This window comes from Zonotrichia leucophrys, unplaced genomic scaffold (assembly GCF_028769735.1).
Source record: "Zonotrichia leucophrys gambelii isolate GWCS_2022_RI unplaced genomic scaffold, RI_Zleu_2.0 Scaffold_530_35128, whole genome shotgun sequence".
NCBI classification, from domain to species: domain Eukaryota; kingdom Metazoa; phylum Chordata; class Aves; order Passeriformes; family Passerellidae; genus Zonotrichia; species Zonotrichia leucophrys.
In genome coordinates this window covers 6,253-33,148 of record NW_026992735.1, presented here as the reverse complement: position 1 = coordinate 33,148, position 26,896 = coordinate 6,253, and the positions used below count along the sequence as shown (strand labels likewise).

At 46.4% G+C, this 26,896-nt stretch overlaps 2 protein-coding genes across 3 annotated transcripts; one reads left to right on the top strand and one right to left on the bottom strand.

Annotated features, from left to right (window-relative positions):
• Positions 1–503: 503 nt before the first annotated feature.
• LOC135441791 (zinc transporter SLC39A7-like) lies at positions 504–11,553 on the top strand (the record flags this gene model as incomplete). The annotated part of the gene is made up of 9 exons (XM_064701340.1): positions 504–672; positions 2,875–2,922; positions 3,742–3,789; positions 4,042–4,080; positions 4,291–4,329; positions 6,667–6,780; positions 7,766–7,891; positions 10,041–10,237; positions 11,050–11,553. Coding segments are annotated over 9 exons (1,032 nt in total), but the record flags the coding sequence as incomplete, so codon positions are not given.
• Positions 11,554–12,288: 735 nt separating this feature from the next.
• On the bottom strand, positions 12,289–26,812 carry LOC135441792 (H-2 class II histocompatibility antigen, A-U alpha chain-like). 2 transcript variants are annotated; one of them, XR_010438544.1, is made up of 5 exons: positions 26,685–26,812; positions 22,518–22,769; positions 17,924–18,205; positions 13,272–13,548; positions 12,289–12,402 (listed from the first exon to the last, which is right to left on the bottom strand). XR_010438544.1 is itself a non-coding variant. In XM_064701341.1 (4 exons), exons 1-4 carry the CDS (start codon positions 26,758–26,760, stop codon positions 13,394–13,396), a joined length of 765 nt encoding a protein of 254 aa, XP_064557411.1. In that variant the 5' UTR covers positions 26,761–26,812; the 3' UTR covers positions 12,289–13,393. The 2 variants fall into 2 exon arrangements, 1 of the variants encoding a protein (XP_064557411.1); XM_064701341.1 differs by having other exon boundaries at positions 12,289–13,548.
• Between the last annotated feature and the right edge of the window lie 84 nt (positions 26,813–26,896).

The window sequence follows — 26,896 nt, the reverse complement described above, 5'->3', positions numbered from 1 at the left end:
CCATTTTAACCCCTTAAATCCCAATTTTAACCCCCAAAATTTTCATATTTTTCACCCCCAAACTCTGAGGTTTTTTCCCAAAATTCTCTTTTTTTCTTCCCAGTTTTTTTAACCCTTTAAACCCCATTTTAACCCCTCAAATCCCCTTTAAACCCCCCAAATCCCCATTTTAACCCCATCAATCCCATTTTTAACCCCACAAACCCCATTTTTAACCCTCCTAAATCCCCAGTTTTTCCTCTAAAATCCTCATTTTTTCACCCCCAAACTCTGAGGTTTTTTCCAAAATTCTCTTTTTTTTCTTCCCAATTTTTTTAACCCTTTAAACCCCATTTCAACCCCCCCAAACCCCCATTTTTCCCTCCAAAATCCTCATTTTTCCCTCTAAAATCCTCATTTTTCCCTCTAAAATCCTCATTTTTTCACACAAAATCTTCATTTTTTCACCCAAAAACTCCATTTTTTTTCTCTAATTTTCCCAAAATTCTCATTTTCCTCCCCAGACGCTGGGGGCCGCCCTGGGGGTCTCCCTGGCCCCTCACCTTGTTCTGTTTTTCGTCCCGGCCGATTCGGGGTCCCCCCGGCGCCGGGGGCTCCTGCGGCTGCTGCTGAGCTTCGCTGCCGGGGGGCTGCTGGGGGACGCCTTCCTGCACCTCATCCCCCACGCCCTGGGTGGGTGACAGCTTGGGGACACCTTGGGGACACTTTGGGGACACCTTGGAGAAATTTTGGGGTGATTTGGGACAATTTTGGGGGAGTTTGGGGCATTTCGGGGGAAAATCGGGGGAAGATCGGGGCAGGTTTGGGGTGGTTTTAAGGGGGTTTTGGGGGGCTTGGGGACACTTTGGGGACACCTTGAGGACACTTTGGGGACGACACTAGGACACCTTAGGGACATTTTTGGGGTGGTTTTGGGGGGATTTGGGGTGGTTTTGGGGGATTTGGGCTGGTTTTTGGGGTGGTTTTGGCAGGGTTTGGGGTGGTTTTGGTGCAGTTTTGGGGCACTTTGGGGCACTTGGGACACCTTGGGGGACAGTTTGGGGACAATTTTGGGGTGGTTTTGGGGCGGTTTTAGGGGTTTGGGGACACCTTGGGGACACTTTGGAGAAGTTTTGGGACAATTTTGGGGTGATTTGAGGCGGTTTTGGGGTGGTTTTATGGGGTGGTTTTAGGGGGCTCTGCTGGGGGACGCCTTCCTGCACCTCATCCCGCACGCCCTGGGTCAGTGACAGGTTGGGGACACCTTGGGGACACTTTGGAGAAGATTTGGGACAATTTTGGGACAGTTTGGAGAAGTTTTGGGGTGATTTTGGGGCATTTCGGGGGAAGATCGGGGGAAGATCGGGGCGGGTTTGGGGACACTGGGACACCTTGGGGACACTTTGGGGACACTGGGACACCTTGGGGACACTTTGGGGACACTTTGGAGAAGTTTTGGGGTGATTTGGGACAATTTTGGGGGATTTTGGGGCATTTCGGGGGAAGATCGGGGCAGGTTTGGGGTGGATTTTGAGGTGGTTTTAGGAGGGTTTGGGGTGGTTTTGGGGCACTTTGGGGCCTGGGACATTGGGGCACTTTGGGGACACTGACACTGGGGACCTGAGGTTTTGGACAATTTGGGGTGATTTAGCGGTTTTGGGGTGGTTTTAGGGGTTTAGGGACACGCCTTCGCGGGAGGGCTGTTTGGGGACCTTGGCACCTCATCCAGCCCTGGGTGGGTGACAGTTGGGGACAGCTTGGGACACTTTTGGGGGGTTTTGGGGGATTTGGAGAAGTTTTGGGGGATTTGAGTGGTTTGGGCATTTCGGGGAAGATCGGGGCAGGTTTGGGGTGGTTTTGGGGTGATCTTAGAGAGCTTGGGGACACCTTGGAGACACTTGGGGACACTGGGATACCTTGGGACCCTTGGGGACAGTTAGGGGATTTTGGGACACTTGGGGCATTTAGGGGATTTGGGACAATTTTGGCGTTGGAGAGTTTGGGGCGGTTTTGGGGGATTGGCAAATGAGTTTTGGGGCGGTTTTAGGGGCTTGGGGGACCTTTGGGACATTTGGCCGGACCCCTGGGGACACTTGGGGACACGGGACAGTTGGGGACACCTTGGGGACACTTTGGGGGGGATTTGGGACAATTTTGGGGCAGTTTGGAGAAGTTTTGGGGCGGTTTTGGGGCATTTCGGGGGAAGATCGGGGCAGGTTTGGGGTGGTTTTTAAGGGGGTTGGGGACATTTGGGGACACTGGGACACCTTGGGGACACTTTGGGGACACTAGGACACCTTGGGGACATTTTTGGGGTGGTTTTGGAGGGATTTGGGCAGTTTTGGGCACTTTGGGGACACTTGGAACTTTGGGGTGGTTTGGGGACAATTTGGACCTTTTGCCACAGCCCATACCCCGGGGCACGGATTTGGACACGGTGAGACTTGGGGAACTTTGGGGACACTTTGGGGACACCTGGGATTTGGGACACTTTGGGGGATTTGAGGCGGTTTTGGGGGTTTAGGGGTTTGGGCACTGGGACCTTTGGGGAGCTCTGGGGACCCTTCGGCACTTTGGGGGGACACTTGGGACACCTTGGGGACACTTGCTCTTGGAGAAGTTTTGGGGCGATTTTGGGGTGATTTGGAGAGTTTGGGCGGTTTTGGGGATTTGGGGGAAATCGGGGAAGATCGGGGCAGGTTTGGGGTGGTTTTAGGGGGCTCGGGGACACTTTGGGGACACTGGGACACCTGGGGACCTGGGACACTTGGGGACACTTTGGGGACACTTTGGGCATTTTTGGGAGTTTTGGGGGATTTGGGGTGGTTTTGGGGCATTTGGGGAACGGGCACTTGGGGACTTTGGGACTAATTTGGGACCCTTTTGTCCCCACAGCCCCCCATGAGCACCACGAGGGCCACGGCCACGCCCACCATGGACACGGTGAGACCTTGGGGACACTTTGGAGACTTGGGAAGTTTGGGGGGATTTGGGACATTTTGGGTGTTTTATGGCATTTTATGGGGTGGTTTTGGGGGCTTTTGGGGTGCGCCTTTGAGCTCTCACACGCCCTTGGGGACAGTTGGGACACCTTGGGACACTTTGGGGACACTTGGGGACACCTTTGGAGAAATTTTGGGGCGGTTTGGAGAAGTTTTGGGGCGGTTTTGGGGTGATTTGGGGCAATTTTGGGGGAAGATCGGGGCAGGTTTGGGGTGGATTTTGAGAGGTTTGAGGTGACCTTAGGGGGCTTGGGGACACCTTGGGGACACTTTGGGGACACTTTGGGGACACTGGGACACCTTGGGGACAATTTTGGGGTGGTTTTGGGGGGTTTTGGGGCATTTCGGGGGAAGATCGGGGCAGGTTTGGGGTGGTTTTGGGGTGATTTTTAAGGGGCTTGGGGACACCTTGGGGACACTTTGGGGACACTGGGACACCTTGGGGACACCTTGGGGACACTTTGGGGACACTTTAGAGGGATTTTGGGACACTTTGGGGCAGTTTTGGGGTGATTTGGGACAATTTTGGGGCAGTTTGGGGGAAGATCGGGGCAGGTTTGGGGTGGTTTTTAAGGGGGTTGGGGACATTTTGGGGACACTGGGACACCTTGGGGACACTTTGGGGACACTTGGGGACACTCAGTGACATTTTTGGGTTGGTTTTGGTGCAGTTTTGGGGCACTTTGGGGACACTGGGACACCTTGGGGACACTTTTGGGGTGGTTTGGGGACAATTTTGGGACCCTTTTTGTCCCCACAGCCCCCCATGAGCACCACGAGGGCCACGGCCACGCCCACCATGGACACGGTGAGACCTTGGGGACACTTGGGGACATTTGGGGACACTTTTGGTCATTTTGGGGAGGTTTTTTGGGGTTTGGGGACACTGGGACACCTTGGGGACAATTTTGGGGACAATTTTGGGGGGTCCTGGGGACACTTTGGGGACATTTTGGGACATTTTTGGGGACACTTGGGGACATTTTTTGGTCATTTAGGGGAAGTTTTTTGAGATTTGGGGACAATTTGGGGACAATTTTGGGTCGTTTTGTCCCCACAGGGCACCACGAGGGCCACGGCCACGCCCACCATGGACACGGTGAGACCTTGGGGACAATTTTGGGTCATATTTGGGTCATTTTGGGGGGATTTGGGGTCATTTTGGGACATTTTTGGGGACACTTGGGGACATTTTTTGGTCATTTTGGGACACTTTGGGGGCGTTGGCGACACTGGGGACACGTTGGGGACACTTTGGGGGGGTTTGGGGACAATTTTGGGACAATTTTGGGTCATTTTGTCCCCACAGGGCACCACGAGGGCCACGGCCACGCCCACCATGGACACGGTGAGACCTTGGGGACACTTGGGGACAATTTGGGGACAATTTCACCAATTTTGGAGCTGTTTTGGTGCCGTTTTTTGTCATTTTTGAAGCTGGTTTTTTTGCCATTTTGGTGCCACTTTGGTGCCATTTTTGGGCCCTTTTGGAGCCATTTTGATGCCACTTTTTGCTGTTTTTGTTGCCACTTTTTTTGCCATTTTGGGGCCATTTTGATGCCACTTTTTGCCATTTTTGTCCATTTTGTTGCCACTTTTTTTTTGCCATTTTGAGGCCAATTTTCAGCCATTTTTGACCATTTTGGGCCCACTTGGTCACATATTTGTTGCCATTTTTTCACCATTTTTGGGGCCATTTTGGTCCCATTTTCGCATTTTTTTGTCCATTTTTTGTCAGTTTGCCATTTTGGTGCCATTTTTCTCCCATTTTTGACCCATTTGGAGCCATTTTTGCCCATTTTGGTCCCATTTTTTGCCAATTTGGGCCTTTTTGGAATATTTTTTGGCCATTTTGGGCCAATTTTGCTCCATTTTTGAGCCATTTTTTACCATTTTGGGGCCATTTTGATGCCATTTTGGGCTGTTTTGGGTCAGTCTATTTGGAGCCATTTTTATCCATTTAGGGCCAATTTTGAGCCAATTTGGTGCCATTTTGGGACCATTTTGATGCCATTTTTGACCATTTTTTTCCATTTTTCATCCATTTTGAGCTATTTTGGGTCGCTCAATTTGGAGCCATTTTTGAACATTTTTGGCCATTTTGGGGCCATTTTTTGGAGCCATTTTGGGCCCATTTGGTGCCAATTTTGTTCCATTTTGGCCCTTTTGGAGCCACTCTGGTCCCATTTTTTGCCATTTTTTCACCATTTTTCACCATTTTTTCGTGCAATTTTTTCACTTTGGTGCAATTTTTGTCATTTTTCACCATTTTTTGCCAATTTTGTCGTTTTTTGCCTCAGGGCCGGCGCTGTGGGCGGGGCTGTGGGTGCGGCTCTGCGGGGACATTTTGGGCCCATTTTTGGCCATTTTGGTGTCGTTTTTCTCCGTTTTTTCACCCTTTTAGTACCATTTTTCACCATTTTTTCGTGCAATTTTTTCATTTTGGTACAATTTTTGCCATTTTTGGTCATTTTTTTGCTAATTTTGTGGTTTTTTGCCTCAGGGCCGGCGCTGTGGGCGGGGCTGTGGGTGCGGCTCTGCGGGGACATTTTGGGGCTGTTTGGGGACATTTTGGGCCCATTTTTGGCTCGTTTTTTGCCATTTTTTCACCCTTTTTCACCGGGTTTTCGTGCAATTTTTTCATTTTGGTGCAATTTTTGCCATTTTTGGTCATTTTTTTGCTAATTTTGGCGTTTTTTGCCTCAGGGCCGGCGCTGTGGGCGGGGCTGTGGGTGCGGCTCTGCGGGGACATTTTGGGCCCATTTTTGGCCATTTTGGTGCCGTTTTTTCACCCTTTTTCACCATTTTTTCGTGCAATTTTTTCATTTTGGTGCAGCTTTTGTCATTTTTGGTCATGTTTTTGCTAATTTTTCCATTTTTTGCCTCAGGGCCGGCGCTGTGGGCGGGGCTGTGGGTGCAGCTCTGCGGGGACATTTTGGGCCATTTTTGGCCATTTTGGTCCATTTTTCACTGTTTTTTCACCATTTTAGTACCATTTTTCACCGTTTTTTCATGCAATTTTTTCATTTTGGTGCAATTTTTGCCATTTTTGGTCATTTTTTTGCTAATTTTTCTGGTTTTTGCCTCAGGGCCGGCGCTGTGGGCGGGGCTGTGGGTGCGGCTCTGTGGGGACATTTTGGGCCCATTTTTGGCCATTTTGGTGCCATTTTTCTCCATTTTTTCACCATTTTAGTACCATTTTTCACCGTTTTTTCGTGCAATTTTTTCATTTTGGTGCAATTTTTGCCATTTTTGGTCATTTTTTGGCCAATTTTTCTGTTTTTACCTCAGGGGTGGCGCTGTGGGCGGGGCTGTGGGTCCGGCTCTGCGGGGACATTTTGGGGCTGTTTGGGGACATTTTTGGCCCATTTTTGGCTCATTTTTCACCATTTTTTCACAGTTTTTCACCCTTTTTCACCGTTTTTTCGTGCAATTTTTTCATTTTGGTGCAATTTTTGCCATTTTTGGTCATTTTTTTGCCAATTTTTCCATTTTTTGCCTCAGGGCCGGCGCTGTGGGCGGGGCTGTGGGTGCGGCTCTGCGGGGACATTTTGGGCCCATTTTTGGCCATTTTGGTGCCGTTTTTCTCCGTTTTTTCACCATTTTTTCACAGTTTTTCACCATTTTGCACCATTTTTGTCTATTTCTTGCCATTTTTTACTAATTTTGGTGTTTTTTGCCCCAGGGCCGGCGCTGTGGGTGGGGCTCTGGGTGCTGGCCGGGATCGTCGCCTTCCTGGGGGTGGAGCTGGCGGTGCGGCACGGCGGGGGGCGGGGCCACGGACACGGCCACGCCCACGGTGGGTGGGGCTAAAGCGGGGAAAATAAATGGGTTTTTGGGAGGGAAAAATTGGGGATTTTGGGGGGAAAATGGAGGGAAAAATGGGGATTTTGGGGGGAAAAATGGGGATTTTGGAAGGGGAAAAAAAGGGGATTTTGGGAGGGAAAAAATGGGGGAAAAATTGGGGATTTTGGGGGAAAAATGGAGGGGAAAAATTGGGGAAAAATTGGGGGAAATGGGGATTTTGGGAGGGGAAAAATGGGGGGAAATGGGGATTTTGGGAGGGAAAAAATGGGGATTTTTTGGGGAAAATGGGGATTTTGGGAGGGAAAAAATTGGGGATTTTTGGGAGGGAAAAATTTGGGATTTTGGGAGAGAAAAAATGGGGGAAAATTGGGGATTTTGGGGGAAAATGGAGGGGGAAATGGGGATGGTTTTGGGGGAAAATGGGGGGAAAAATTGGGGATTTTGGGAGAGAAAAAATTGAGATTTTTTAGGGGGAAATGGGGATGATTTTGGGAGGGAAAAAATGGGGGAAAAATTAGGGATTTTGGGGGAAAATGGAGGGAAAAAATGAGGATTTTTTGGGGGAGAAAAAATGGGGATTTTGGGGGGAAAATGGAGGTTTTGGGGAGGGAAAAAAATGGGGATTTTGGGAGGGAAAAATGGGGGGAAAAATTGGGGATATGGGGGGAAAAATGGGGGGAAAAATTGGGGATTTTGGGAGGGAAAAAATGGGGATTTTGGGAAAAAATGAGAAAAATGGGGATTTTGGGGGGGAAAATGGGGACTTTGGGCAACAAAAGGGGGAATTGGGACGAGTGGGGATCTGGGGAAAATGAAGGGATTTTGATATTTTGTGATGAATTTTGCTATTTTTGTGCTGAATTTTGATATTTTCGCGATACATTTTTTGCGGATTTTGCTGTTTTCGCTTTTAGATGCGAATTTTGTTAATTCTGGGCCGTTTTTTGAGTTAAATTTTGTGTTTTTTGGCTCCTCAGGCCCCAAGGCCAAGCAGAGCTCCAGCGAGGACGAGGCCGACGGCGACACCGCGGGGACCAAGGGGACCAAGGGGACCAAGGGGACCAAGGGCCAGCACAGGAGGGGCCCCAGCGGGGACAGGGCAGGTCAGGGACACCTGGGGGGATTTTGGGGAAAAAATGACATTTTTGGGACATTTTGGGGGAAAAAAAGACATTTTTTTGGGACTTTTTGGGTCATTTGGGGAAAAAAAAGACATTTTCTGGGGGGATTTGGGACTTTTGGGGAAAAAAAAGACATTTTTTGGGACATTTTGGGGGGTTTTGGGGACATTTGGGGACATTTTGGGGAAAAAAAAGACATTTTTTGGGACATTTTTGGGGGATTTGGGGACATTTTGGGGACATTTGGATGGATTTTTGGGGAAAAAAAGGACTTTTTTGGGATATTTTGGGGGATTTGGGGACATTTTTTGGTCATTTGGGGACATTTTGGGCGGATTTGGGGACATTTGGGGACATTTTTGGACATTTGGGGGACATTTGGGGAAAAAAAGACATTTTTGGGACATTTTGGGGGGATTTGGGGACATTTTGGGGACATTTTTGGGTGGTTTGAGGGTGCTTTGGGGACTTTGGGGACAATTTGGGGGATTTGGGGACATTTGGGGACATTTTGGGGGGATTTGGGGACTTTTGGGGAAAAAAAAGACATTTTTTGGGACATTTTGGGGGGTTTAGGGGACATTTGGGGGAAAAAAAGACATTTTTTGGGACATTTTTGGGTCATTTGGGGACATTTTGGGGTGGTTTGAGGGTGGTTTGGGGACCTTGGGGACACTTTGGGGGTGTTTGGGGACATTTTGGGGGGATTTTGGGACATTTGGGGACATTTTGGGAACATTTTTGGGTCATTTGGGAACATTTTGGGGGGATTTGGGGACATTTTGGGAAAAAAAAAGACTTTTTTGGGACATTTTGGGGGGATTTGGGGACATTTGGGGGGATTTTTGGGGAAAAAAAAGACATTTTTGGGGACATTTTGGGGGAAAAAAAGACATTTTTTGGGACATTTTTGGGTCATTTGGGGACCTTTTTGGGTGGTTTGAGGGTGGTTTGGGGACATTTGGGGACATTTTGGGGACATTTTGGGGGATTTGGGGACATTTAGGGACATTTGGGGAAAAAAAATACTTTTTTGGGACATATTAGGGGATTTGGGGACATTTGGGGACACTTTTGGGGTGTTTGGAGACATTTGGGGACATTTTGGGGGATTTGGGGCTGATTTTTGGGGTAACTTTGGACTAATTTTGGGGTTATTTTGGGGATAAATTGGGGCTGATTTTGGGGTAACTTCTGGGTGTTTCAGGGATTAATTTGGGGTTATTTTGGGGTAACTTTAGGGTGATTTTGGGGATAATTTGGGGCTGATTTTGGGGTAATTTTTGGGGTGTTTTAGGGATGGTTTTGGGGTGGCTTTGGGGTTATTTTGGGGTAACTTTAGGATGATTTTGGGGATAATTTGGGGCTGATTTTGAGGTGAGTTTGGGCTATTTTTGGGATCATTTTGGGGCTGATTTTTGGCGTAACTTTGGGGTATTTTCCAGGTTTTTTAGAGGTGATTTTGGGGTGGCTTTGGGGTAACTTTGGGGTATTTTCCAGGTTTTTTAGAGATGATTTTGGGGTAACTTTGGGGTATTTTCCAGGTTTTTTAGAGGTGATTTTGGGGTGGCTTTGGGTTGATTTTGGGGCTTATTTAGTCATAACTTTACGGTGTTTTAGAGGTGACTTTGGGCTGATTTTGAGAGCGATTTCAGGGATAATTTCAGGATAATTTTGGGCTAATTTTGGGGTAACTTTAGGGTGATTTTGGGGATAATTTGGGGCTGATTTTGAGGTGAGTTTGGGCTATTTTTGGGATCATTTTGGGGCTGATTTTTGGGGTAACTTTGGGGTATTTTCCAGGTTTTTTAGAGATGATTTTGGGGTAACTTTGGGGTATTTTCCAGGTTTTTTAGAGATGATTTTGGGGTAACTTTGGGGTATTTTCCAGGTTTTTTAGAGATGATTTTGGGGTAACTTTGGGGTATTTTCCAGGTTTTTTAGAGGTGATTTTGGGGTGGCTTTGGGTTGATTTTGGGGCTTATTTAGTCATAACTTTACAGTGTTTTAGAGGTGACTTTGGGCTGATTTTGAGAGCAATTTCAGGGATAATTTCAGGACAATTTCAGGACAATTTCAGGATAATTTCAGGATAATTTTGGGCTAATTTAGGAGTTTTTTTTTGCCACAGCCATGGCAGCTTCTGGCTACCTGAACCTGGCGGCCGACGCCGCCCACAATTTCACCGACGGGCTGGCGCTGGGGGCGGCGTTTTGGGGCGGCTCCGCCCGGGGGACGCTGACGGCGCTGTCGGTGCTGCTGCACGAGCTGCCCCACGAGCTGGGGGACATGGCCATGCTGCTCAGGGCCGGCTGCTCCAAGACACAGGTTGGGAGGAAAAAAATTGGGGGAAAAAACGGGAAAAATCGGCAAAAAAATGGGATGTTGGAGGACCGACCATAGAGTTGGGTGGTGGGTGGGCTAGAGCGGCCGCTAGTGGTGGGCGGTGTGGCCGCCAACTCTATGGTCATTTCCGGTGCCGCCATTTTGTGAGGGCAGAAAAAGCTGTGAGGGTGAGGGGGAGGCCCCGCCCCTTCCCAGTCCCTCCCAGTCCCTCCCAGTCCCTCCCAGTTCATCCCAGTTCCCTCTTCTCCCACATTATCTCACTCCCTGTCCCTCTGCATGGGGAATTTGGGGGAAAAATCAGGAAAAAACAGGGGGTGAAAGGAGGAGGACCAACCATAGAGTTGGGAGTGCCAGAGCGTCCCCTAGCGGTGGGCGGTGCGGCCGCCAACTCTATGGTCACTTCCGGTGCCGCCATTTTGTGAGGGCAGAAAAACTGTGAGGGTGAGGCCCCGCCCCTTCCCAGTCCCTCCCAGTTCATCCCAGTTCCCTCTTCTCCCCCATTATCTCACTCCCAGTCCCTCTACATGTGGAATTCGGGGGAAAAAAGGGAAAAAACGGGAAAAAATGGGGAAAAATTAGAAAAAAAAAGGGGTAAAAGGAGGAGGACCAACCATAGAGTTGGGTGGGCTAGAGCGCCCCCTAAAGGCAGGCACTTCACCCACCTACTCTATGGTTACTTCCGGTGCCGCCATTTTGTGAGGGCAGAAAAGGCCCTGTGAGGGTGAGGCCCTGCCCCTTCCCAGTCTCTCCCAGTTCATCCCAGTCCATCCCAGTAACCCCAGTATCCCTTCCAGGCCATGCTCCTGCAGCTCCTGACCGCCTTGGCCGCCCTGGCAGGCGCCGCCTGCTCCTTGCTGGCCGAGGGTTCCGGCACCGGCGCCATTTCAGGGATCCTCCCCTTCACGGCCGGCGGCTTCATCTACCTGAGCACGGTGTCGGTGCTGCCCGAAATCCTGAGGGACTCCGGACCCGGCCAGGCCCTTCTGCAGCTGCTGGCGCTGCTGGCCGGCGTGGCCATGATGCTGCTCATCGCCTACTACGAGTAGGAATTCCCAAAATTCCCCAAAAAACCCAAAAATCCCCAAATTTCGTTTGGCTCCCCCCCGCCCTTTGCGAAATGGGAGGTGCCCGTTGGTAAATTTATCCCATTTTGGGACCAAATCGAGAGAAAAATGAGAGATTTGGGGTTCAAAGCGTGAAAAAAATGAGGGATTTGGGGTTGAAAGTGTGGAAAAATGGGAGATTTGGGGTTTAGAAGGGGAATTTTGGGGGATTTTTGGGAATTTGGAGGGATGGGGGTGGGAGGGGTTTTTTTTATCACTAATGATGGCGTTGTGGCGAATCATGATGGATTAAAATGTGAGGATGACGACGAGATGAGTGCGTGGAATAAATTTGGGGATGAAAAACGGGGATTTGGGAAAAAAAAACCGGGGAAAAATGGTGAAAAACGGGAAAAATCCGAGGAAAATGAGGTGCTGGAGGACCGACCATAGAGTGTGGAGGACAGAGCGGCCCCTGGCGGCGGGAGCGGCTCCCGCTCTCTGTGGTCACTTCCGGTGCCGCCATGTTGGGGAGGTCAAACAGACCTTCCGGGGGCGGGGGGGGAGTGGAGACATTTTGGGGACTATTTTGGCGATTTTGGGACATTTGTGACATTTTGGGCACCCAAACTCCTTCCCCCCCCCCCTCAATTAATTCCAAATTTTTTTTGCCAGAAAATTCCAAAGGGGGGGGAGGGGCTGATCCCAAATCCCCTCCCCACCCCCTTTATTTGGGGACAGGAGGGGACTTGGAATTTGGGGGCAAAAATGGGAATTTTGGGGAAAAATGGGAATTTCGGGGATTTTAAGGGAAAATTTTGGGATTTTTTTTGGATTTTAAAGGGGTCGTTTTGTGGGATTTTGGGTTGGATTTTGGGGCTGGATTTTGGGGTCATTTTGTGGGATTTCAGGCTGGAATTGGGGCAGGATTTTGGGGTCTTTTCATGGAATTTTGGGGCTGGATTTTTGGGACAAATTTCAAGACAATTCTGCAGAATCTCAGGATACATTTTGGGGCAATTCCATGGGATTTGGGGCTGGATTTTGGGGTGATTTAATGGGATTTTGGGAGTGGATTTTGGGGTCATTTTATGGGATTTGAGGCTGGAATTGGGGCTGGATTTTGGGGTGATTTAATGGGATTTTGGGAGTGGATTTTGGGGTCATTTTATGGGATTTCAGGCTGGAATTGGGGCAGGATTTTGGGGTCTTTTCATGGAATTTTGGGGACAAATTTCAAGACAATTCTGCAGAATCTCAGGATACATTTTGGGGTAATTCCACGGGATTTCAGGGCAGATTTTGGGGTAATTCCACAGGATTTCAGGGCAGATTTTGGGGTAATTCCGCGGGGTTTTGGGGTGAATTTTGGGGATTTTGGGTTTCTCAGAGCATGCCGCGCTCGGGGCGTGAGAGTTTGGGGCAAATCCAGCAGATTTTGGGGCAATTCCAAGGGATTTTGGGAGTGGATTTTGGGGTCATTTTGTGTGATTTCAGGCTGGATTTGGGGCTGGATTTTGGGGTGATTTAATGGGATTTTGGGCTGGATTTTGGGGTGATTTAATGGGATTTTGGGCTGGATTTTGGGGTCATTTTGTGTGATTTCAGGCTGGATTTGGTGCAGGATTTTGGGGTCATTTCATGGGATTTTGGGCTGGATTTTGGGGTCATTTTAAGGGATTTCAGGCTGGAATTGGTGCAGGATTTTGGGGTCATTTAATGGGATTTTGGGGTCATTTTAAGGGATTTCAGGCTGGATTTCAGGACATATTTTGGGGTCATTTCATGGGATTTTGGGAATGGATTTTGGGGTCATTTCATGGGTGTTCAGGCTGGATTTGGTGCAGGATTTTGGGGTCATTTTGTGGCATTTCAGGCTGGAATTTGGGCTGGATTTTGGGGTCATTTCATGGAATTTTGAGGCTGGATTATGGGGACAAATTTCAAGACAATTCTGCAGAATCTCAGGATACATTTTGGGGCAATTCCAAGGGATTTGGGGGTAGGATTTTGGGGTAATTCCACAGGATTCCAGGGCAGATTTTGGGGTAATTCCGCGGGGTTTTCGGGGCGATTTTTCAGGATTTTGGGTTTCTCAGAGCATGCCGCGCTCGGGGTGGGCGCGGCCGAGCTTCATCCCGCGGATGATGAGGGCGGTGCCCGCGGCGATGCCCACGATGCCCACGGCCAGGCCCAGGGCGCAGATCGCCGTCTCCGTGGCCTCCGATTTGGGCGCCTGGATTTGGGGTTCTGGGAAAAAAAAAAAATCCGCAATTCCCAAAATTTAGAGGATCCCAAAATTTGTCCTCATTTGTCGTCACGAAGTTCCCAAATTTTTGCTCTTTCTGAATTTTTTTCCTGTCTCAAATCCCACAGTTTCCGCCCCAAATCTCAATTTTTCCACTCCCAAATTTTCCCAAATCTCAATTATTCCACGCACAAATTATCCCAAATCCAAATTATTCCAAAGCCCAATTTTCTCAAATCCCAATTACCCCAAATCCTAATTATTCCAAATCCCAATTATCGCAAATCCCAATTATCGCAAATCCCAATTATCCCACACCCGAATTACCCAAAATTCAAATTTTCCCAAATTCCAATTGTTCCAAATCCCAATTATCCCAAATCCAAATTATCCCAAATCCCAATTTTGCCAAAACCCAATATTCCCAAATCTAAATTATCCCAAATTCAAATTATCCCAGATCCCAATTATCCCAAATCCAAATTATCCCAAATCCCCATTTTTACCAAATCCCAATTATCCCACCAATCCCACACCCAAATTATCCCAAATCCAAATTATCCCAAATCCAAATTTTCCCAAATCCCAATTATCCCAAATCCCAATTATCCCAAATCCCACAATTTCCACCCCAAATCTCCATTTTTACCAAATCCCAATTATCCCACACCTGAATTATCCAAAATTCAAATTTTCCCAAATCCCAATTATCCCACACCCAAATTATCCCAAATCCAAATTATTCCAAATCCCAATTTTCTCAAATTCCAATTACCCGAAATCCTAATTATTCCAAATCCCAATTATCCCACGCCCGAATTATCCCAAATCCAAATTATTCCAAATCCCAATTTTCTCAAATCCCAATCTTCCCAAATCCAAATTATTCCAAATTCAAATTTTTCCAAATCCAAATTATCCCAAATCCCAATTATCCCAAATCCCAATTATCCCAAATCCAAATTATCCCAAATCCCACAATTTCCACCCCAAATCCCCATTTTTACCAAATCCCAATTATCCCACACCCAAATTATCCCAAATCCAAATTATTCCAAAGCCCAATTTTCTCAAATCCCAATTACCCCAAATTCTAATTGTTCCAAATCCAAATTATCCCAAATCTAAATTATTCCAAATCCCAATTTTCTCAAATTTTAATTTCCCCAAATCCCAATTTTCCCAAATTCCAATTGTTCCAAATCCCAATTATCCCAAATCTCAATTTTGCCAAAACCCAATCTTCCCAAATCCAAATTATCCCAAATCACAATTATCCCAGATCCCAATTATCCCAAATCCCACAATTTCCACCCCAAATCCCCATTTTTACCAAATCCCAATTATCCCAATTATCCCACACCCAAATTATTCCAAATCCCAATTACCCCAAATCCTAATTATTCCAAATCCCAGTTATCCCAAATCCAAAGTATCCTAAATCCAAATTATCCCTAATCCTAATTATCCCTAATCCTAATTTTCCCAAATCCCAATTATCCCACACCCGAATTATCCAAAATTCAAATTTTCCCAAATCCCAATTATCCCACATCCAAATTATTCCAAAGCCAAATCAAAATTTTCCCAAATTCCAATTATTCCAAATCCAAATTATCCCAAATTCAAATTTTCCCAAATCCCAATTATCTCAAATCCCAATTATTCCAAATCCCAATTATTCCAAATCCCAATTTTCCCAAATCAAAATTCTCCCAAAAATCCCATTTTTCCACCAAAATATCCAATTTTTCCCCAAAAATCCCCATTTTTTCCCCAAAAATTCCCAAATTTTTTTCCAAAACCCCCAAATCTCACCCCAATGCATTTTTCCACTCCTTCAAGCTCCACCTCGCAATCCTAATAACCCCAAATATTCCTTTTTGGAAACCCCAAAACCGCCATTTTTTCCCCCCAAAAAATCCCATTTTTTCCCAAAAACCCCATAATTTTTTTTTCCCAAAAAATCCCAAAAATCCCAAATCTCACCCCAATACATTTTTCCACTCCTTCAAGCTCCACCTTGCAGTCCTAAACCCCAAATCCCCATTTTTGAAACCCCAAAAACTCCATTTTTTCCCCAAAAAAATCCATTTTCCCAAAAATCCCATTTTTATTCCCAATTTTTTCCCAAAACCCCCAAATCTCACCCCAATGCCTCTTTCCACTCCTTCAAGCTCCACCTTGCAATCCTGATAACCCCAAATCCCCATTTTCCCACACCCAAAACCCCCATTTTTCCCCCCAAAAACCCCAATTTTCCCCCAAAAAAATCCCATTTTTTCCCCAAAATTCCACATTTTTCCCCAAAAATCCCATTTTTTTTCCCCAAACCTCACCCCAGTGCGTCTTGCTGGGCGCCGCCAGCCCCTCGTGCTCCACCTTGCAGTCCTAATAACCCCAAAAATCCCATTTTTTCCCCAAAAAAATCCCATTTTTTTCCCAAAAATCCCATTTTTATTCCCAATTTTTTCCCAAAACCCCGAAATCTCACCCCAATATGTCTTGCTGAGTTCCACCAACCCCTCGTGCTCCACCTCGCAATCCTAATAACCCCAAATCCCCATTTTTTCCCCCCAAAAATCCATTTTTTCCCCAAAAAAATCCCATTTTTCCCAAAAAATCCCTTTTTTTCCCAATTTTTTTCCCAAAACCCCCAAATCTCACCCCAATGCTTCTTTCCACTCCTTCAAGCTCCACCTTGAAGTCCTTATAATCCCAAATCTCAATTCTACCAAAGCCCAAAAATTGCATTTTTCCTCAAAAAAATCCCATTTTTTCCCCAAAAAATCCCATTTTTTCCCCCAAAAAACCCCAAAACCCCCAAATCTCACCCCAATGCATTTTTCCACTCCTTCAACCTCCACCTCGCAGTCCTAATAACCCCAAATCCCCATTTTCCGAAACCAAAAAACCGCAAAAAATCCCCTTTTTTTCCCAAAAACCCCGTACTATTTTTTCCCAAAAAAATCCCATTTTTCCCAAAAAATCCCATTTTTTTCCCCAAATCTCACCCCAAAGCATTTTTCCACTCCTTCAAGCTCCACCTCACAATCCTAATAACCCCAAATATTCCTTTTTGAAACCCCAAAAAATCCCATTTTTCCCAAAAAATCCCATTTTTTCCCCAAAAAATCCAATTTTTTCCCCAAAAAATCCCATTTTTTCCCTCAAAAAAACCCCATTTTTTTCCCAAAAAAATCCCATTTTTTCCCCAAAAAATCCCATTTTTTCCTCAAAAAAACCCCATTTTTTTCCTCAAAAAAATCCCATTTTTTCCCCAAAAAATCCCATTTTTTCCCAAAAAATCCCATTTTTTTCCCCAAAAATCCCATTTTTTTTTCCCAAATTTTTTTCCCAAAAACCCCAAACCTCACCCCAGTGCGTCTTGCTGGGCGCCGCCAGCCCCTCATGCTCCACCTTGCAATCCTAATAACCCCAAATCCCCATTTTCCGAAACCAAAAAAAACGCAAAAAATCCCATTTTTTCCCCAAAAAATCCCATTTTTTCCCGATTTTTCCCCAAATCTCACCCCAATGAATTTTTCCACTCCTTCAAGCTCCACCTCGCAGTCCTAATAACCCCAACACCCCCATTTTTTCCCCAAAAAATTCAAAATTTTCCCCAAAAAAATCCCATTTTTTCCCCAAAAAAATCCCATTTTTTCCCCAAAAATCCCATTTTTTTCCCCAAATCTCACCCCAATGCCTCTTTCCACTCCTTCAAGCTCCACCTCAGAGTCCTAATAACCCCAAATCCCCATGTTTGAAACCCCAAAAAATCCCAATTTTTCCCAAAAAACCCCATTTTTTTCCCAAAAAATCCCATTTTTTCCCAAAAAATCCCATTTTTTTCCCCAAATCTCACCCCAATACATTTTTCCACTCCTTCAAGCTCCACCTCACAATCCTAATAACCCCAAATATTCCTTTCTGAAACCCCAAAAAATCCCATTTTTTCCTCAAAATTCCCATTTTTCCCAAAAATTCCCAAATTTTTTTCCCAAAATCCCGAAACCTCACCCCAGTGCGTCTTGCTGGGCGCCGCCAGCCCCTCGTGCTCCACCTTACAATCGTAATAATCCCCAAATCCCAATTCACCCACACCCCAAAAATCCCATTTTTTTCCCCAAAAAAATCCCATTTTTTCCCAAAAATTCCCAATTTTTTCCCAAAACCCCCAAATCTCACCCCAATGCCTCTTTCCACTCCTTCAAGCTCCACCTCAGAGTCCTAATAACCCAAAACCGCCATTTTTCCCCCCAAAAATCCAAATTTTCCCAAAAAAAATCCCAATTTTCCTCAAAAAATCCCATTTTTTCCCCAAAAAAACCCCATTTTTTTCCCAAAAATCCCATTTTTTTCCCCAAACCTCACCCCAATGCGTCTTGCTGGGCGCCGCCAGCCCCTCGTGCTCCACCTTACAATCATAATAATCCCCGGGCTGGGGGATGAAGGTCAGGTAGGAGAACTTGCGGAAGGAGAAGTCGCGGTCGGGGTAGAACGGCGTCTCCTGCACGCCCTCGGTGACGCGGGCGCCGTTGCGGAACCAGGCCAGGCCCAGCACCGGCGGCCAGAACTTGGTCACCGAGCAGATGAGGACGTTGGGCTCGTCCTGCTCCACCGGGTGCTTGGGGAACACGGCCACCTCCGGCGGCACTGGAACGGAATCGGGGAGAAATGGTTAAAAAATTGGGATCCATCCAGGTGGGATTGGGGTGAAACCTCGAGAAATTGAGGTGGAATCATCTGAGGTTGAGGTGGAACCATCTGAGGTTGAGGTGGAACCAACTGGGATTGAGGTGGAACCAACTGCAGTTGAGTTTGAGGGACACGTCAGTTTGGAGTCCCACCAGGAACCTTCTGGAGTTTGGGTTTAATCCAACTGGGATTGAGGTGGAACCATCTGAGGTTGAGGTGGAACCAACTGGGATTGAGGTGGAACCAACTGGGGTTGAGTTTGAGGGACACGTCAGTTTGGAATCCCACCAGGAACCTTCTGGAATTGGTGTTGGAACCAACTGGGATTTGGGTTGAAATCTCCAGAAATTGAGGTGGAACCATCTCAGGTTGAGGTGGAACCAACTGGGATTGAGGTGGAACCAACTGGGGTTGGGTTTGAGGGACACCAAAGTTTGGAGTCCCACCAGGAACCTTCTGGAATTGGGGTTGGTTGTGCCCAAAATTTGGGTTGAAACCCCCTGGGATTGGGTGGGATCGGTGTCTCCTGCACGCCCTCGGTGACGCGGGCGCCGTTGCGGAACCAGGCCAGGCCCAGCACCGGCGGCCAGAACTTGGTCACCGAGCAGATGAGGACGTTGGGCTCGTCCTGCTCCACCGGGTGCTTGGGGAACACGGCCACCTCCGGCGGCACTGAAATGGTGGAAAAATCCGGGAAATTTGGGTCAGAATGGGTTAAAAAATTGGGATCCATCCAGGTGGGATTGGGGTGAAATCTCGAGAAATTGAGGTGGAACCATCTGAGGTTGAGGTGGAACCAACTGGGATTGAGGTGGAACCAACTGGGGTTGAGTTTGAGGGACACGTCAGTTTGGAGTCCCACCAGGAACCTTCTGGAATTTGGGTTGGATGTCCCAAAAATTGGGGTTGGAACCAACTTGGATTGGGTTGAAATCTTGAGAAATTGAGGTAGAACCAACTGGGATTGAGGTGGAACCAACTGGGGTTGAGTTTGAGGGACACGTCAGTTTGGAATCCCACCAGGAACCTTCTGGAGTTGGTGTAGGAACCAACTGGGATTTGGGTTGAAATCTCCAGAAATCAGGTTGGATCAAACTGGAATTGAGTTAGAACCAACTGGGATTGAGGTAGAACCAACTGGGATTGAGTTTGAGGGACACCAAAGTTTGGAATCCCACCAGGAACCCTCTGGAATTGGGGTTGGTTGTGCCCAAAATTTGGGTTGAAACCCCCTGGGATTGGGTGGGGTCGGCGTCTCCTGCACGCCCTCGGTGACGCGGGCGCCGTTGCGGAACCAGGCCAGGCCCAGCACCGGCGGCCAGAACTTGGTCACCGAGCAGATGAGGACGTTGGGCTCGTCCTGCTCCACCGGGTGCTTGGGGAACACGGCCACCTCCGGCGGCACTGAAATGGTGGAAAAATCCGTGCAATTTGGGTCAGAATGGGTTAAAAAAATTGGGATCCATCCAGGTGGGATTGGGCTGAAAACTCGAGAAATTGAGGTGGAACCATCTGAGGTTGAGGTGGAACCAACTGGGGATGAGGTGGAACCAACTGGGGTTGAGTTTGAGGGACACGTCAGTTTGGAATCCCACCAGGAACCTTCTTGAGTTTGGGTTTAATCCAACTGGGATTGAGGTGGAACCATCTGAGGTTGAGGTGGAACCATCTGAGGTTGAGGTGGAACCAACTGGGGTTGAGGTGGAACCATCTGAGGTTGAGGTGGAACCAACTGGGGTTGAGGAGGAACCAACTGGGATTGGGTTTGAGGGACACGTCAGTTTGGAATCCCACCAGGAACCTTCTGGAATTGGGGTTGGAACCAACTGGGATTGGGTTGAAATCTCCTGAAATTGGGTTGGAACCAACTGGGATTGAGGTGGAACCAACTGGGATTGAGGTGGAACCAACTGGGGTTGAGTTTGAGGGACACGTCAGTTTGGAATCCCACCAGGAACCTTCTGAAATTTGGGTTGAAAGTCTCTGAAATTGGGTTGGATTCAATTGGGATTGAGGTGGAACCAACTGGGATTGAGGTTGGTGGAAAAATCCGTGGAATTTGGGTCAGAATGGGTTAAAAAATTTCGGATCCATCCAGGTGGGGTTGGGTTGAAATCTTGAGAAATTGAGGTGGAACCATCTGAGGTTGAGGTGGAACCAACTGGGATTGAGTTTGAGGGACACGTCAGTTTGGAATCCCACCAGGAACCTTCTGGAATTTGGGTTGGATGTCCCAAAAATTGGGGTTGGAACCAACTTGGATTGGGTTGAAATCTCCAGAAATTGAGGTGGAACCATCTGAGGTTGAGGTGGAACCAACTGGGGTTGAGGTGGAACCAACTGGGATTGAGTTTGAGGGACACGTCAGTTTGGAATCCCACCAGGAACCTTCTGGAATTGGTGTTGGAACCAACTGGGATTTGGGTTGAAATCTCCTAAAATTGGGTTGGATCCAACTGGGATTGAGGTGGAACCAACTGGGGTTGGGTTTGAGGGACACCAAAGTTTGGAATCCCACCAGGAACCTTCTGGAATTGGGGTTGGATATCCCCAAAATTGGGTCAGAACCAACTGGGATTGGGTTGAAACCTTCTTAAATTGGGTTGGAACCAACTGGGATTGAGGTAGAACCAACTGGGGTTGGGTTTGAGGGACACCAAATTTTGGAATCCCACCAGGAACCTTCTGGAATTGGTGTTGGAACCAACTGGGGTTGGGTTTGAGGGACACGAAATTTTGGAATCCCACCAGGAACCTTCTGGAATTGGGGTGGAATCCAACTGGGATTGAGGAGGAATCAACTGGGATTGGGTTTGAGGGACACGAAATTTTGGAATCCCACCAGGAACCTTCTGGTTCCCACCAGGAAATTGGTGTTGGAACCAACTGGGATTGGGTTTGAGGGACACGAAATTTTGGAATCCCACCACGATCTTTCTAAAATTGGTTCAAAACCCTACCAAAACCACCCAAAACCCCCGGAATTTTCCCCCAGAACCTTCCAGAACCTTCCAGAACCTTCCGGAACCTTCTCCCCGCTCTTACCGCTCTGGGCCCTGGACCTGTTGTAGGCGGCCATGGAGTTCAACTGGGGTTGGGTTTGAGGGACACCAAAGTTTGGAATCCCACCAGGAACCTTCTGGAACTGGGGTTGGTTGTCCCCAAAATTTGGGTTGAAATCCCCTAAAATTGGGTTGGATCCAACTGAGATTGAGTTTGAAGGACACGAAATTTTGGAATCCCACCAGGAACCTTCTGGAATTGGGTTGGATCCAACTGGGATTGAGGTGGAACCAACTGGGATTGAGGTGGAACCAACTGAGATTGGGTTTGAGGGACACCAAATTTTGGAGTCCCACCAGGAACCTTCTGGAATTGGGGTGGAATCCAACTGGGATTGTGTTTGAGGGACACGAAATTTTGGAATCCCACCAAGAACCTTCTAAAACCAGTTCAAAACCCTACCAAAACCACCCAAAACTCCCCGAATTTTTTCCAGAACCTTCCAGAACCTCCTCCCCGCTCTCACCGCTCTCAGCCCTGGACCTGTTGTAGGCGGCCATGGAGTTCAATCCAACTGGGATTGGGTTGAAATCTCCTGAATTTGGGTTGGAACCAACTGGGGTTGAGGTGGAACCAACTGGGGTTGGGTTTGAGGGACACCAAAGTTTGGAATCCCACCAGGAACCTTCTGGAATTGGGGTTGGAACCAACTGGGATTTGGGTTGAAATCTCCTGAAATTGGGTTGGAACCAACTGGGGTTGAGTTTGAGGGACACGAAATTTTGGAATCCCACCAGGAACCTTCTGGAACTGGGGTTGGATCCAACTGGGATTGGGTTTGAAGGACACGAAATTTTGGAGTCCCACCAGGAACCTTCTGGAATTGGGGTGGAATCCAACTGGGATTTGGGTTGGAACCAACTGGGATTGAGGTGGAACCAACTGGGGTTGGGTTTGAGGGACACGAAATTTTGGAATCCCACCAGGAACCTTCTGGAATTGGGTTGAAATCTCCTGAAATTGGGATTAGATCCAACTGAGATTGGGTTTGAGGGACACGAAATTTTGGAATCCCACCAGGAACCTTCTGAAATTGGGTTGAAATCTCCTGAAATTGAGTCAGACCCAACTGGGGTTGGGTTTGAGGGACACGAAATTTTGGAATCCCACCACGATCTTTCTAAAATCGGTTCAAAACCCTACCAAAACCACCCAAAACTCCCCGAATTTTTTCCAGAACCTTCCAGAACCTTCTCCCCCTTCTTACCACTCTCGGCCCTGGACCTGTTGTAGGCGGCCATGGAGTTGTCGAGGTTCTGCTTGTCGATGGCGAGGTTCTGCAGCGCGCCCTGCGCCTCGAAGGACGCGAACTGCTGGAACTCGGGCAGGCGCCACACGGTCTCCTCCTGCTCCACGTGGAAAATCTCGTCACCGTCAAAGTCGAACATGAACTCGGAGCTGTCGAACGGAGGGTCCAGGGACTTCTGGTAGAACTCGGTCTGGATGATGCTGTGCTGGACTGGGAAATGGGGAAAAATTATGAGATTTTGGGTAAAAATTTTAAATTAATTTAAAGTAAAAAATTGGAGATTTTTGATCAAAATCCCAGGAAAATTACAAAAAAAATTCCCAAGGAAATTGGAGATTTCTACTCAAAATCCCAGGAAAAAAATTGGAGATTTCTACGCAAAATCCTGGGAAAATTGGGAATTTCAGCTCAAAATCAAAATTAAAAAAAAAGGGACAAAATTCCATTAAAATTGGGGATTTCTGCTCAAAATCCCAGGAAAATCAGGGAAATTCTGTTGAAAAACTTGAAAAAATTGGAGATTTTTGATCAAAATCCCAGGAAAATTTGGGTATTTCCATTCAAAATCCATGGAAAAACCGGAATTTAAATCCCAGGAAAATTTGGAGGAAATTCGAGGAAAATTTGGGATTTTTCCTCAAAATACTTCCAAAATTGGGATTTTTTTTTTCTCAAAATCCCAGGGAAAAAAAAAAAATCATATTTCTGCTCAAAATTCCCAGAGAATTGGGGATTTTTACTTAAAATCATGGGGAAATTTGAGTTTTTGATCAAAATCCCAGAAATTTTAGGGAAAATCCCAGAAAATGTCGGGATTTCTATTTAAAATCCCAGGAAAACTGGGGGTTTCTACTTAAAATCGACAGAATATTTGGGAATTCTTAAAATCCGAAAAAAAAGGGGATTTGCGTTCAAAATCCCAGGAAAATTTGGGATTTCTACTCAAAATCCTGGGAAAATTGGGGATTTGTTCTTAAAATCTAAAAATAATTAGGATTTAAATTCAAAATCCTGGGGAAATTGGGGATTTTGGATCAAAAATCTCGTCGCCATCGAAGTCAAACTCTGGGTCCAGGGACTTCTGGTAGAACTCGGTCTGGATGATGCTGTGCTGGACTGGGAAATGGGGAAAAAAATTAAGATTTTGGGTAAAAATTAAAAAAAAAAATTGAATTTAAAATTGGAGATTTTTGATCAAAAATCCCAGGAAAAATTCCCAAGGAAATTGGAGATTTCTAGTTAAAATAAGAAAAAAAAATCAGAATTTTTCACTCAAAATTCCAGGAAAATTACGAAAAAATTCCCAAGGAAATTGGAGATTTCTACTCAAAATTCCAGGAAAATTTGGGGGATTTCTGCTCAAAATCCCAGCAAAATTGGGGGAAAATTCCATGAAAATCAGGGATTTCTACTCAAAATCCTGGGGAAATTGGGAATTTCTGCTCAAAATAATAATAAAAAAAAAAAAAGATAAAAACATTCTGGGGAAATTGGAGATTTTTGATCAAAATCCCAGGAAAATTATGAAAAATTCCCAAGGAAATTGGAGATTTCTATTTAAAATAAGGGAAATAAATCAGAATTTTTCACTCAAAATTTCAGGAAAATTTGGGGATTTCCACTCAAAATCCCAGGAAAATTAAGAAAAATTCCCAAGGAAATTGGAGATTTCTACTTCAAATAAGAAAAAAAAAATCAGAATTTTTCACTCAAAATTCCAGGAAAATTTGGGATTTCTACTTAAAATGCAAAAGGAAAAAAATCAGAATTTTCCACTCAAAATCCCAGGAAAATTGGGGGAAAATCCGAGGGAATTTGGGAATTTCTACTTAAAATTCCAGGAAAATTTAGGATTTCTGCTCAAAATCCCAGAAAATTCCAGGAAAATTGGGGATTTTCCCTCAAAATTCCAGGAAAATTGGAGATTCCTACTCAAAATCCTGGGAAAATAGGAAATTTCTGCTCAAAATTCCAGGGAAATTTTTATTTCTACTCAAAATTCCAGAAAAATTTGAGATTTCCACTCAAAATAAAAAAAAAGGGTGAAATTCCAAGAAAATTGAGGATTTCTGCTCCAAATCTTTGGGAAATTCTGCTCAAAATTCACACACAGAAAATTTGGGCATTCTTAAAATTCCAAAAATTTAAATTTCCATTCAAAATTCCAGGAAAATTGGAGATTTTTGTTGAAAATCCCATGAAAATTTTGGAGATTTCTGCTCAAAATCCCAGAAATTTGATGGAAAATCCTGGGAAAATTGGGGATTTTTGATCAAAATCCTGGGAAAATTAGGAATTTGTACTTAAAATTAAAAAAAATAAATAGGATTTAAAGTCAAAATCCCAGGAAAATTGGAGATTTCTGCTGAAAAACTTGGGGAAATTAAGGATTTCTGCTCAAAATCCCGGGGAAATTGGGGATTTTTGATCAAAATTCCAGGAAATTTGGGAATTTCTACTCAAAATCCCAGGAAAATGGGGGGAAATTCCATGAAAATTGGGATTTCTTCTCGAAATCCCAGAAAATTGCAGATTTTCACTCCAAATTGCAAGAAAATTGGGAATTTCTACTAAAAATCCTTGGAAATTTTGACTTTTAGATCAAAATCCCAGAAAATTTGGGGAAAATGCCAGAAAAATTGGAGATTTGTACTCAAAATCCACAGGAAAAAAATGGAAATTATTTTTTTAATCCCAGGAAATTTGGGGATTTTTACTCAAAATCCCCCCAAAAATTGGGAATTTCTGCCCAAAATCCCTGGAAATTTGGGTTTGGGGGCACAAAATCCCAGGAAAAAGGGATTTAGGCACCCCCAGACCTCCAAAATTCTGGGAAAAAAAGGAAGTTTGGGCTCAGCCCGTCCAAAAAACCCTGGAAAAAGAGGATTTAGGAACTTTCACTTCCCCAAATTTTGGGTACAGGGGGGGTCTGGCCACGCCCAGATCCCCAAAATCCCTGGGACAAGGGGGTTTAGGAACTTCCAGAATCCAAAAATCCTGGAAAAAAAGGGGAATTAGGCAATTAAAGAGACACAAAATTCTGGAAATAAAGGGATTTAGGCACTTCCGGTTCCCCAAATTTTGGGTACAGGGGGGTTTGGCCACGCCCAGATCCCCAAAATCCCGGGAAAAAGGGATTTAGGAACTTCCAGAATCCAAAAATTCTGGGAAAAAAGGGATTTAGACACTTCTAGACCTCAAAAATTCTGAAAATAAAGGGATTTAGGCACTTTCAGTTCCCCAAATTTTGTGTACAGGGGGGTTTGGGCACTCCCAGACCCCTAAAATCCCTTGGACAAGGGGGTTTAGGAACATCCAGAATCCAAAAATTCTGGAAAAAAAGGGATTTAGGCACTTCTGGACCTCCAAAATTCTGAAAATAAAGGGATTTAGGCACTTCCGGTTCCCCAAATTTTGGGTACAGGGGGGTTTGGCCACGCCCAGATCCCCAAAATCCCGGGGAAAAAGGGATTTAGGAACTTCCAGAATCCAAAAATTCTGGGAAAAAAAGGGGATTTAGGCACTTCTGGACCTCCAAAATTCTGGAAAAAAAGGGATTTAGGCACTTCCAGATTCCCAAAATCTCGGGAAAAGAGGATTTAGGAACTCCCAGTTCCCCAAATTTTGTGTACAGGGGGGTTTGGCCACGCCCAGATCCCCAAAATCCCGGGGACAGGGGGGGTTTAGGCACTTCCAGACCCCCAAAAATCCGGGAAAAAAGGGGATTTAGGCACTCCCAGATCCCCTAAATCACAGAAAAAGAGGATTTGGGAATTCCAAGGCCCCCCAAATTTTGTGTACAGGGGGGTTTGGGCACTCAAAGATCCCCAAAATCCTTTGGACAGGGGGGTCTGGCCACGCCCAACCCCCCAAAAATCCCAGGGACAAGGGGGTTTAGGCACATCCAGACCCCCAAAATCCTGGAAAAAGAGGAATTCAGCCACACCCAACCCCTGAAAATGGGGGGAAAAGGGGGAGAAAAAACCCGAAATAACCCCCCCAAAAATCCCTAAAATTCCCCCCAAAAATTCCCCAAAATTTGGGGTTGATGCCTTTAACCCCTTAATTCCCAAAAATACCCAAATTCCAGCGAACCCCAAATCCGGTACCCCCACAAAACCCCACCTTGGACCCCCAGAATCGGGGGCAGGGTCAGGGCCAGCAGCGGCAGCAGCCGGGGGAGGCTCCGCGCTCCGTCCATGGCGCTCCGGGCACACCGGGCAGGGTCGGTGCTGCTCCCAGGAACGCGGATCCGAACTGGGGGGACGGGGAACGGGGGAGCAGCACCCCAAAAACCCCTCAGCCAATGGGCGTGGAGACTTTGTGTCGCGTCATGT